This window comes from Maniola hyperantus, chromosome 18 (genome assembly GCF_902806685.2).
Source record: "Maniola hyperantus chromosome 18, iAphHyp1.2, whole genome shotgun sequence".
Classification (NCBI taxonomy): Eukaryota; Metazoa; Arthropoda; class Insecta; order Lepidoptera; family Nymphalidae; genus Maniola; species Maniola hyperantus.
Window position 1 is genome coordinate 4,996,331 of NC_048553.1, and position 13,232 is coordinate 5,009,562.

Sequence of the window (13,232 nt, forward strand, 5' to 3'; positions counted from 1 at the left end):
ATTTTAAGGTATAATAATGAATCGATTTCGGTAACAATGTAACAAAGAATAGTATGCCATAGACAACTGCTGCTTGACACAAGATAATTTGATTGCATATTGACAATTGACACTGACAGAATTGTCAAGTGTCAAGGTGATTGAATTGAATTGTGAGTTGAGTAAAAAATTAAATTAATTTCAAGTTTTAATTGTTAATTTCTCAATTTACAGTGATTTTAAGTAGTTTTTTGAAATACTATGCCGTAATATGAAAATTATTTCCATAGTTTAAGTGTAAAAGCATTAAAACATATGTCCAATAATTAACAAATTACAAAACGCAAATACCTAAAGGTAAAAGCATTTCTATTTCTGCAATATTAAGTATATTCTTCAAGCCATTATCGTATTATAGGCTTTCGGATAATGTCCATGTTCTTTGTACAGTATGCTATAAATTCACTAGTAAATAATGCCTAAATAATTTATTCACATACAATAAGACGAGACCATACTTAGTAAAAATGGAGTCTAATTTATACTATAATCGCAGTAAGGTGGTTTTACTCATAAGGTACTTTACTAATCCACCTAATTCGTCTTATTCTAATGATGATAACAAAACACAAATTATTTGTTATGTGTGACAGATTGTATTCAGTTTAATTTAATTACTTAACTACATGAAAGCTTACTTTCTGCCATTATAAGAACATTAGTTATAGTTTTATCATCATCAACTGCTCTGCTCCTGCTCTGAGCTCTATCTTTACTTCTTGATTCGCTTAACCTGTTTTTATTATTGATTAAGAATATTTAAAAGGAAAAGAAAATACTATGTCTAACATAACATTTTTTTTTTCCTTTTCCTTAAAAGGAAAAAAAAAGGAATAAAGGAAGGAAGGCCATATTTCGATACTAAGTAATTCAAATTTTTTGTTATGAATGGAAAAGTGTAGGTACGTATATGTTAACTTTCCAGTTTTATTGTCAATGTTTTATATATAGAGATAGTTTGTATCCTAATCCTTCATCCATTTCTGTACCTAATAAATAATTATCCATGGATTGTTTCAATATTTTTCATTTTCTGCCCATGTCTGTAATTTTATGAGTGGTGTCAATATAATAAACCATCTGTTTCTGAAATAAAAAGCATGTCTCATCCATAGTTAGTATCAATAGACACATTGTAAGCATAAAGCTTATGGTAGGAGTGAGAACTCCCAAACAGTACAACATTATTTTTTAAGCTATGTTTTGGATTTGAACCTACTTTCCCAATTTCAGCCCACCTGCTATTGAACTATTGAGGCTTTGCTGTCTATCATTGAAGCCATTCTATATCCGATCTTTATTTTGTTTTGTGTATAAGATTAGCATTTCAATGAAGTCTTAATCATGATAATGTCAAAGATTGCATTTTATCTGTATAAAAATATCTACACATTAATATTTATGTAACCTGTAATATGTATGTACATTATATTACAATTGATATTGCTTGCTACAGCTTCTCAGTTGGTGTTAAGAGTACAAAAGATGCTCTTATCTCTGAAAACAAGATTAAAGTCAAATTTATTCTTCTTCTTCCCTAGATTTTCTTCAGCAGATTAACTGCATGAATTTATATTTTCCACTGTGAAAATGTTTAGTTCCAAACTGAATTTCATTAATTACTAAAATTGCTTAAATTAATTTTTTAGCTGAGAAATGAAACACATGCAGTATTCTTGGCACTCATTTCAATTATTTGTACAGTAATTAGATTACACTAGTAAAAAAATATAAAAAACTGGCCAAGTGCGAGTCAGGCTCGCGCAATGAGGGTTCCTTACTACAGTCGTATTTTTTCGACATTTTGCACGATAATTCAAAAACTATAATGCATAAAAATAAATAAAAATCTGTTTTAGAATGTACAGATGAAGACTTCATATGATACCCCACTTGATATAGTCACTCACTTCTAAAGTTGAAAATACTAATTATTAGTTCATGACCACAATTTAATTTTTTTGTGTGATCTAACCCTAAATTCATGGTTTTCAGATTTTTCCCCAAATGTCAGCTATAAGATCTACCTACCTTCTAAATTTCATGATTCTAGGTCAACGGGAAGTACCCTGTAGGTTTCTTGACAGACAGACAGACAGACAACAAAGTGATCCTATAAGGGTTCCGGTTTTCCTTTTGAGGTACGGAACCCTAAAAAGAGATTATAATTTATATATTAAATATTATTTTGTCTGTGACAAGGTTACTACAAACAGACACATTCAAAATACAGATTTATTTAATGGTCTATTATTATACCTCATATAATATTTAAATGTTTTTGCATAGAGTATTGACTTTATCAGTGCCGATCTGACACACTGCCTTGTGTGGGTTCATAATCACATTCAGATTTTGCCATTACATTACAAATGTTAAACTGTATAACACCTATTGCTAATACTATTTGTTCAAGATGCTTGTCAGACGGTTCACACGTTCACTATGGAACACATTGAAAGTGGAAAAGAGGTACCTATCCTCAGAGCCAGCCAAACCTGAACCAAAGGAAGATGAAGATGGACTGGATCCTGCACAGGTTAGCCTCACAGTATAACACAGATTTTTAAAGAATTTCAGACTATCAATTTGTTATATATGTGTAGGTATTTTTTTAATAAATTAAATGATAAAAAAACTAGTTAATGCCCAGCATGCATTTCAATTGCAATTTTCACGCCATGAACCATAAAATAGGTAGAGAGTTAAAATGACATAGTATGTACAGTGGACATACATAACTATTGCCACATCTAATAATATCTTAATTTTTGATCTTTACATAAGAATCTGTAATCCTTTGAAAATCGATTACCACACTTAATATTATAATTATTTTCTTATCTGTACAAGACACTTATATAAAACTAGGTGATGCCTGCAACTGCACGGATTTAGGTTTTTAATCCCTTGGGGACTCTGATTTTCCAGAGTAAAAAGTAGCCTATATAATAAATGTATAATAAATATATAATAAAACCCATGTAATAAATCACGTCAATCCGTTTCAACACATCAAACATACTAATAAACCAACAAATAAACACACTTTTATAATATTACTAGCTGATGCCCGCGATTTCGTACGCGTGGATTGAGTTTTTAAAAATCCCGTGGGAACCCATGATTTTCCGGGATCAAAAGTAGCCTATGTCTTCTCCCAGGATGAAAGTTATCTCTGTACCAATTTTCATCAGAATCGGTTAAATGGATGGTCCATCAAAAACTAGCAGATAGACAGACACACTTTCGCATTTATAATATTATTAAGAATGGATATGGATAGTGAATTCAAAATCAAAGATTGGGAAAATTTAAAAATTCGCTTATTAGCTTCAAGGCCAGCACAATCCTAATATCCTAATCACTACTCATCAGTACCCATATATTCATACTAATATTTATCCCGGAAAATCAAAGAGTTCTCACGGAATTTTTAAAAACCTAAAACCACGCGAAGTCGCGGGCATTCTTATACATATTATTATTATTATTTACTATATGAAGCCCGTGAATTCGTCCGCGTGAATTTAGCTTTTTAAAAATCCCGTGGGAACTCTAATTTTCTCGGATAAAAATTATGTCCCTGGGCCTGGTAAGAAAGCTATCTCTGTACCAAATTTCCTCAGAATCGGTCAAAGGGATGGGCCGTTTAAAGCTAGCAGACTGACACACAGTCGCATTTATAATATTAGTATGAATAATTATATATCTTGTCGTTCATTTCTTTAAATAGGCTGCAGCCCTAGACAAGGATATTTGTCTGTTGGTAGACGAGAAGGACACCTTCATAGGGACAGCGACTAAAAGGGACTGCCACAAAGTGGGTCCAGATGGCAAAGTGCTCCTACACAGAGCATTCAGTGTGTTCCTGTTTAACAAGAGAGGTGACATGCTGCTGCAGAGGAGATCAAGTCAAAAAGTATAAATTTATCTAATTTTACCTAATTTATCTTATTCACCTCCAAAGAGCTGTGATAGCCTAGTGGGTAGAATGTTCGCCTTCTAATCGGAGGTCAGGGGTTCGAGCCCGGGCACGCACCTCTAACTTTTCGGAGTTATGTGCATTTTAAGTAATTAAATATCACTTGCTTTTACGGTGAAACATCGTGCGGAAACCTGCATGCCTGAGAGTTCTCCATAATGTTGTGTGAAGTCTACCAATCCGCACATGGCCAGCGTGGTTGACTATGGCCAAAACCCTTCTCATTCTGAGATTAGACCCGTGCTCTGTAGTAAGCCGGCGATGGGTTGATCTTGATGATGATGACCTCCAAAAAGTAAGTAAGACTCATCTATTCTTTAAATCGTGGACCGGGTGGTGCATAAGGTCAAGACTGTATTCTTCCAACCAGATAGACCCGCGAAATATCTGTCCATTTTGCTTCGAGACTTCCACATCGTTTTGGCCCTCCACTCTTCTGTTTGACTGCCACTCGAAACAGTTTTTTCTAAATGAAACACCAGATTCCACAGCCATATTCGATATTTCCTGCCTCATATAATTTAGTAATTTCAAGGCAATAGGGCATACATTTACGTAAGGGCACTCCATTAAGTATGATTGTCTTCAAGCACAAGCTTATTTTGTAATCAAAAAAATAAAGATGATGTTGGTTGTTCAATTCTGCCTAATTTGCACAATCATATATGTAGACTAGCTTATGCTTGCGCGTACACGTGGACAACACCAATTTTAAACCCCTATTTCACACTCTTAGGGGGTGAGATTTCAAAAATCCTTTCTTAGCGGATGCCTACGTCATAATAGCTATCTGCATGCCAAATTTCAGCCTGATCCGTCCAGAGTTTGAGCTGTGCGTTGATAGATCAGATAGTCACCTTTTCCTTTTATATATTTAGAAGAAGATATGTACTTACTACAAAACATTTATTTCGGCGTTAATTTTCGCAGGTAACATATCCAGACTACTACACAAACGCTTGCTGCAGTCACCCTCTATACATCGATGGCAAACCCGAGGACATCATAACCGCGGCCAGACGAAGGCTCAACCACGAATTGGGCATACCTCTTGACAAGGTATAATAGAATGTGTAAAAACAACAATATTTTGCACAAGGGAAAATCTCGATTGCAGATGTGACAGTCGACAAATCATAGCGCACCGCGAAAGTCAAAGCACTAGAGTACTACTAGTTCTTTTATAACTAATTGTATGCTGTATTTTAGACTTGATACTGAAAAAGTAATAAGTGACTGTTCCACATAGTATATTCATAAAATGAGCCGTTTGTAACCAGCTCAATTTAAGAGCTGCCATATTACGAACCGGAATACACCCTAACCCCCTGTTCCGACTTGTCGTTTGTCAGGCCCGGATTTTAATCGGATGTTCCAGTGGCAGAACATTTTATATGAAAGTTTGCAAGCATTTTAAGTACACTTGTCGGAAACCAAAATGTTCTGCCACTGGAACAACATCTGATTAAAATACGGGCCGGCAGACGATAAGTGGGGAACGGGGTGGTAAGGCGCTCACTTAACTATCCAAAATGAGCATGACCAAATATATTTCATTTAAAATTGTTACCATATGTAAAGTTGAGGGTTAACCCAAAATGTCAATGGTCCTGTTCTCTCGGCCGTGTTCCCACTAGATTTTAGTGTGGCGTTATTAAAGAAGAGGACCAACAAATTACTGAAAAGACGGCAACGCATTAGCGGTTTATCTGGTGCTGAAATGTACATGGGAGGCGGTAATCATTAAACATAGCGTGCATATATATTAAAAAATGTATTCTTGTAGATGGATCCAGAGTTGTTCACGTTTCTGACTCGCGTGCACTACCACGACCCGGGCGACGGCGTGTGGGGCGAGCACGAGATTGACCACATCCTGTTCTTCCAGTCCGACGTAAAAGTCAAGCCCAACTCCGACGAGATCTCCGAGTACTGCTTCGTGCCCAAAAGTGAATTCAACGCGTGAGTACCTACTTGACGCATAAATTATCTTTTTTAATTGTATTTAGTTGTCTACCTAACTAAAGGACTAAATAAAATATTAACAAATAAAATTGATCATTGCAGTCACAGGCATTTTTCTGAACTAGCAATGATGTAGGAAAAATTTGCCATAACACTGACATTTAAAAAACTAAAAAAGCATTTGGCAAATGCTTCTTGCATAGTCATTGTTTTGTACAAAAATTAAAATTATTTTGAACCACAGATATATACCTACAGATATGCAACTAGCGTGGCCCCTATAGTCCCTCTCGCTCAAGCAGAGGTACAGTACGCGGCCGAAAGTAATGTACATCGACATTTAGAAGGAGATAGCAGATTAGTAGAGCGTTTTCCCTGTCATTGAGACCGACAAAACGTCATATAGGTATGAGTGACAGAGACATCGCTCTACAAAGCCGAAATGTCATTCTAAACGCCGATTTTCATTACTTTCTGCCGCGTACTGTACTTGTGAAATGTAATTCCTTCTATTTTACGTTCGCTTCGGCTATTGTAGCCTAGTATACTGCAACCCACCATTGCACAACAACAACAACTATTTGTTTGAAACAAACTCCAAAAGCCCTATGTCCAGCCGTGGACACTTCCAGGCTGACAAAAATCTCTATCTCAATAAATTCTTCCAGATATCTGCCGACATTAGAAGGCCCAATAACCCCATGGTTTAACATGATCCGCCGTCACCGACTGAAGCTGTGGTGGGACAACCTGCATCGCCTTAAGGAGTTCGCGGAACCAGACAAAATACAAAAATTCCGCAACGAAAATAAATAATTTAAAAAATAAAGGTGCGTGGTTGCTATTGTTGGTAGATGTGGAGTGACTTCCGCCCCCCAATTGTGTAAGCAAAACGTATTCATCGTTATGATAATCGACAGCAAATTCTACCCTTTGATTGGTTGATTCGTTGGTTACATTTTTTCACAGAAAATCAAGGGTCAGAATTTGTTACCGATTACGATAACGATGAATACTTTTTTCTTACACAATTGGGGGGCTGTACACAGCTAAAAAGAAGTTACACATCAGAAAAGCTAACACGGTACTATACATATATAATATTGTATTTATTAGTTATTACTATAAATAATGATACCATAAGATTATAATTATCATAAACTTCTGCATCGTCATTGTATTAAGTTTTATATTTTAGTATTAGTTAATAAGTTTTCAATCGATTTTTTGTCTTGATTTTATAATAATATTTGATTTGATAATACCTATTGAAACCAAATTTTAGGATAAATTAAGGTAAGATTTGATAGGTAGGTAGTATATGAAGTAAAATGTAGACAAAATATTTAAAGCATCATTTGCTTATGATTCTTATGAACTGAAACTAAGAAATGGTTGTCGATACATATTTAATTTTTATTCTCTTTTCTGCCAATAAAAAATAATAATTAATTTACTACATGTTTAATGGATATTTAATTATGTCTGTACATATTATGTGTTTCGAAAAACGGGTGCTTGAAATATAGATTTGTATTTTAATTTTGTAATTTTATTTTAGCTTATTTAGCTTACTTGTGTGTAACTTACTGATAAAATTCTCACATGAGTTTTGCGTGCGAAACGCGGTAATAGGATTGCTTTGGATTGCTTAATCTATGAAAATCTTGGTACGTTTACTCAGGGCCAATGTCGCCCGTGGCTAATTCTGTTGTTCACAATTTCTAAACTAAATTTATTGTGACAGGTCCAAACATATTGCTATCCCTTTCATAATGCTTTTTGCAGTAGGTCAATTTCGTAAAACCTGAATCAATCATTATTACAATCTCAATTGTTGTGATTGGCTGAATTTGTGCGATTATTGTTACAACAAGGCATTGTAGCCAATAGTGAGCGAGCGTCGACCAATCAGAGGTGATTGCGATCGTGACATTGTAGCTGTCATTCTACAATCGAGCAGCTGGAAAGGATAGAACTAGATTTGAGCTGTCAATTTAGTTAAGAAATTGTGATCAACAAAGTTAGCCACAGTGTTTTCTTTAATTAGTCAATGGTCGTCAAGCGCATGAGTGCCGAAAGGCGCTCGGCTATGTGCCTTTATCTTCAAGACCGACACTTAGAGCATTTTAACAATTATAATTGCCGACACTGGCTGACCTTTGTTCACTCTGTTGCCCTGAGTAAGAATGTATAGTATGCGACAGGTCCGTTAACAGTTTATAAAAGTCATTTAAATCACCACATTTTATTCATAAATAGGTTTCAATAATTCATCAGAGCTATTAAAATCAGATCCTGATGATGTGGTACATCGTCCTTTCGGATGATATGTTGCAGTCATCCATTGCAATGTGCGAGCTTGACGAAACCTTTTTTTCTTGAACACTTTCTTTTTAGTCCCTTCGTCTACTTTCGTGTCTGTATTAGACCGGAGCAAGTACGCTTCGCAAGTGATTTGGTTTCTGACGTGGAGACCATTTTTGTACGCAGTGTGGAGATAACGCACTGCTATGATTTGTAAAATCTACAAATGATATTCTGACTGAAGACCTTGTTGGTCTAGAGGTTGAGGTCCTAGGTCAGATGATAAGAGATACTGGGTTTTCTGTATAGAAATTTTCAGTTAGTTTCAGCACGGAGTTGGGAAGTTGGCGGCGTTAAATCCCCTTCCCTCGGAAAGCACGTCAATTATGCTGTCCCATCGGACTATGAGGTACAGTTCACGATAGTAAAGGAACTTGTAACAAAACGTTGGGGCTTCTACGTCACTGACAGGAGTCAAATGTTCCTACATTTGACGCTATGTAGCCTACGAATACCCTATTTTTCTTTGTTGTCACGTCACCCATAATTGCCTAATATTTGATATATCGTCGATTCAGGATCAAACCGGGAGTTCTCTCACTCTGGTATGGGTACAGAGAATTCACATTGTGTGAGCGTACTGCATACAAACTTGTGCAATAAAATATCTCCTGCGTAATGGCTAATCTCTGTTGCGATTCACCGTGGCCGAAATTCGATCGGAAGGTGGTCTTACCTTTACCAGCTAATTTTTCAATAGGTAGGCTGTTAGGTACGAGTAACACGGTCTCTATTATGTAAATTATAGTCCTTGTTCTGAGAAATTACCTAACTTAAATTTAATAAAACTACCCTCAAGTCTTGAACTCCTTGTTAAATAAACCTATTAGTGAATGTAGGTATACCTAATCAATAATCACGCCGTTACTTACCCAGGTACAGTTCTTGCAATTCACGAAGGCGAGTGGACTTTACTTGTAGTTACGTCGGATACGCGGGCATTGCGTAAGTGTGCGTGCATGTCGGACCAATCAGTCGCGAGCAAGCGCTTGCAAACGCACACATTTAGTGTACCTACCTTACTTGCAAACACTCTCGCCTTCGTGAATTGCAAGAACTTATAGCAATTTATATAAACTTACCATCGCTATTATTATAAGAGCCATTACTGAGTTAAAACGCCAGGAGACTGACATCATTTCGCCTATTAATTTTTCTTCACAACCATCTTCCGAAATTGTTAGCTGTTGCTGAAAAAATTGTCTGTTACAGTGGTCGAGTTGATTTCCATAATGACATAACTAGGACAGAACAAAGAATTATCAAATACCTACATAAACATGTGATAATATCCTAATATTTACATTGTAGCAAGAAGTGTAGGTACTGATCGTCACTGCCGGGAGCCAAACCTAGGAGGCCGTAGTTTGATGGTTCGGCTCCACTATCGGGATTCGGCAAATGATTCGTGAAAACGCGAACTGTGTGGCCAGCTGCAATCGTACCGTTCTCGAATGATTGGAGCGAATATATACTGAAATCTATAGAGCGTGCTTAGACTTTGCTCAGACTTAAGACACTGTTAAAACGAGACAGCGCTATATCGCTTACATAAATCTGTCTCTTTGTCATTGCAGCTTTAGCAAAGTCAAAGTACGCCTAAGGCTGAGATCTATAGAGCGCACTTTGACTTTGCTCAGACTTAGATTGAGTTAAAACAAGACAGATTTATGTGAGAGATATAGCTCTGTCTCGTTTTAACTCTGTCTTAAGTCTAAGCTAAGTCAGAGTGCGCTCTATAGATCTCACCCTAAAATTTTTAAAAACCACAAAACTTATTTCCTAAAATCAGCAAAAGCGTAGCGTAGATACTTGTTTAATGGTTACCTACTTTAAAAAGGTTGCTATTATACTTACTGATGGATCATACTTGTAAATTTTCCCGATCTGCGTGACGCCGTGGTGGATGCAAGGCCACATCGCTGTCATAGAGCAGCAGCTGTACGGCACGTCATCCGCCACGAACTTTCGATGCGATCTGACAAAACCACAATCTAATAATTTGGTGCCACGAGTGGCAACAACAAAGAAACTTAGCTTTCCGAAATCGAAATCTCACCGTCTGTCCGTCAGCGGGCTGTATCTCATAAATCGTAATAAAATTTTCACAGAATTTCTGTAGCCACTATAACAACAAATAGGTACCTAATATAAAACCAAGATGACTCAGTGGTAGGTATGTACCTAAGTATGAGGAACCACTCCATACAACCAGGTAGTTTTTTTATTATTATTCTGATACAAGTAAGCCCTTGACTGCGATCTCACCTAATGGTAAGTGATTAAGCAGTATATGATAGAAGCGGGCTAACTTGGAAGTAGAAGTTGATCGGCTGCAGAAGTGGAAGCCCCTCTGCAACTGTGCCAGCACCACTTTGGACGGTAAATGAGAGGCACACTTACAGTGAGGATATATTGTTCTCTGAGCTCTGTCCAGCGGTGTACCAAGGTATGAAGAACCACTCCTGGTAGTTGACTCGGCCGCAGCAGTGGAAGCGCGTCTGCAAGCGGTCCACAGCCACTTTGGACGGCAAATGTGTGGAGTACCTGAGCATCGCTTTCGTGATACCGCCTTTTATTTTTGCTTAAAACAAATTAAGTAGTAAAAATTATAGCTGAGGCTATGTGAGAATCACATTAGAATAACCTTGTGTGCTGTGGATTATGATTCACAGTAATGAACAATTATAAAAACAGTTACCTACGTATCTAATATTTTGTTGATTAGACATCCAATATATTCATCAAAATTGTTTTAGTAGGTAGGTACGTACTTTGTTACGTACTTTTAAATTAAAGCTAAATACGATTTTGGAGCATTCGATTTATGAGGTATGAGCATGACTGCATGACATTATTATTTACCTAAATTAACTTTTTGTTTTCCCCTATTTTTGTTAATGTTGCTTTGTCAATGAGTAGGTAATATTAACAAAAATAGGGGAGTATCAACAAATAATCTAACGGATGGGAAACGAAATTTAAACCCCTTGAGTTTAAACCATTGAGTTATTGGGGCTTCATTGTATCTAATTCCTACCTAATGCATTAGTATACCTGCTATAGATATTACTAGTGGTTCGCCCCGAACTAAGACCTCGTGTAGTTTTAACTAGGTATATATCGTTCACTTTCATTTATTGTTTAATTATGATAAAAATAGGTACTGATGCCAATTAAAATTAAATAATTTCGTTTCGTTTATAATATTTATCTATTATAAATACTATCCGTCCCGGCTTACTCACGTGTGTAGTGTTTATAATGGAAATCACTCACGGTAGTTTAAACGCTAAAATATTTATCTAATTTAAGTATTTGTTGTTCAAGTATAGCTTATGACTGAAATTATACACAAGATTCAGTTTCTGATATGTAGCCGCCGACGAACATTAGTAATTTCCCTGAAGTGGACTCGGAGACCTCCCGTCGCTCGGTCAAATAAAATAACTCCTATAAATATTATATCAAGAAATGAATTCCATGTTTACCTAATAAATAGGTACCTAATTACCTGCTTGTTAAATAAAAAGCGGTAAAACCTCAACAACCTCTCACACTGCCAAGGGTTAACTCTCTTTTTCTCTTTACTGTAGGTAAATGTTTTTAGTACAAAAAAAAATTGGCATACCTCGAATGATAGTTGATTGAAGTCCAGAATAAAACATGATTGCCAGAAATATTATAATTATAATGATAAGAGCCCAAACGTAGTAATACAGCCCATTTGTTACATTATACTCTCTCTTCGGCAACCCGGCTTTAAACAGTTGGTACAATCCATACAACTATAATAATTTGCAAAGCTATTTATTTTATTTATTTACACTTTATTGCACACAACACAAAGTAAACATTGAAAAAACACATTACAAGGATCTTAATCTAATAGCTGTAGCATGCAAAGGCGGCCTTATCGCTAAAGTGATCTCTTCCAGGCAACCTTTGACTATATGTAAGTATCTATAGATTTGATTAGGTAGTTTAATTAAAACTGTCTAAAAAATTCGCTGCTTCCATCTTAGAGTGCATCATCACTCACCCCTAGAAGAGATCGCTGACAAGGGGTAACTTGTTATTACATTGGTATTACAGTGGTACAACTTGGTAACATTCATCTCATGTAGGGACTTCCACACGCTACGATCTTGCGCGCGCGCCGCTTGTATTTAGCGGCTCCCTGCGACTCGTTCGATGTCGTCTGTCCAACTAGTGGGGGGTCTTCCAACGCTGCACGTCCCGATGCGAGGTTGCCATTCTAGCATTGGGACCCCATCGTCTATCGGTTTTTGGAACAATGTACCCCGCCCCCTACCACTTCAGCTTCGTAATCCGTTGAGCTATGTCAGTTCCTGAAGTTCTACTACGGATGTCACGTATCAACATTATCATCGCTTGAATCTAATTTTAGAATTACTAATTACGAATACGAATTATAATGCAACCTCAATAACAACTGCCACAACAGATCCGCATGCTATGATGACTGGGATCGCATTCCCATCAGGCCAGCAGACTAGGTCCAAGAGTGTTCCTTCTTCACTGCGTATTCCTTCTGAAGTGTTGACTAACCATATTAAATAGAATATAACTATAGGCATGCAAGCCATTAGGAGCATCCTTATGTTGTTAAAAGATGACCAAGTTAGGAACATATTTCAATACAAGTAAAATAATTTTCTTTTTGATTTTTAAACTTAACGGAACTTCAAGTTGCTTGAAAAACGTCTTAAAAACGTGGTTATTCTCGTAGTGATTATATACTCTTTGGTTATTGTGAGCAAAGAGTATTATTTATATACAGCTCTGAATTGAAAAGTGAAAAACGAAGAGCACGCGTGCGAAGAACGTTCATTACACAGATGTTGATTATAAC

General features: G+C 36.5%; 2 protein-coding genes across 2 annotated transcripts; one reads left to right on the forward strand and one right to left on the reverse strand.

The window, feature by feature from the left end:
• Positions 1 to 99: 99 nt before the first annotated feature.
• On the forward strand, positions 100 to 7,531 carry Idi (Isopentenyl-diphosphate delta isomerase). Its single transcript, XM_034978152.2, has 6 exons — positions 100 to 336; positions 2,456 to 2,578; positions 3,776 to 3,961; positions 4,955 to 5,083; positions 5,811 to 5,986; positions 6,658 to 7,531. Exons 2-6 carry the CDS (start codon positions 2,456 to 2,458, stop codon positions 6,803 to 6,805), a joined length of 762 nt encoding a protein of 253 aa, XP_034834043.1. The 5' UTR covers positions 100 to 336; the 3' UTR covers positions 6,806 to 7,531.
• A 706-nt stretch (positions 7,532 to 8,237) lies between these two features.
• LOC117990680 (photoreceptor outer segment membrane glycoprotein 2-like) lies at positions 8,238 to 13,038 on the reverse strand. Its single transcript, XM_034978151.2, has 6 exons — positions 12,802 to 13,038; positions 11,988 to 12,144; positions 10,760 to 10,940; positions 10,214 to 10,334; positions 9,439 to 9,546; positions 8,238 to 8,516 (listed from the first exon to the last, which is right to left on the reverse strand). Exons 1-6 carry the CDS (start codon positions 13,009 to 13,011, stop codon positions 8,238 to 8,240), a joined length of 1,056 nt encoding a protein of 351 aa, XP_034834042.1. The 5' UTR covers positions 13,012 to 13,038.
• Positions 13,039 to 13,232: the final 194 nt, after the last annotated feature.

Excerpts from the sequence above, each read along its gene's own strand:
- Idi (XM_034978152.2), top strand. The coding sequence starts at position 2,456 with ATGCTTGTCAGACGGTTCACACGTTCACTATGGAACACATTGAAAGTG. Across the intron at positions 5,084-5,810 it reads TGGGCATACCTCTTGACAAG|ATGGATCCAGAGTTGTTCAC; the intron begins GTATAATAGAAT and ends GTATTCTTGTAG. Across the intron at positions 5,987-6,657 it reads CCCAAAAGTGAATTCAACGC|ATATCTGCCGACATTAGAAG; the intron begins GTGAGTACCTAC and ends AAATTCTTCCAG.
- LOC117990680 (XM_034978151.2), bottom strand. The coding sequence starts at position 13,011 with ATGTTCCTAACTTGGTCATCTTTTAACAACATAAGGATGCTCCTAATG. Across the intron at positions 10,941-11,987 it reads TCAATCAACTATCATTCGAG|CAAAAATAAAAGGCGGTATC; the intron begins GTATGCCAATTT and ends ATTTGTTTTAAG. Across the intron at positions 9,547-10,213 it reads TTTACAAGTATGATCCATCA|CAACAGCTAACAATTTCGGA; the intron begins GTAAGTATAATA and ends CAATTTTTTCAG.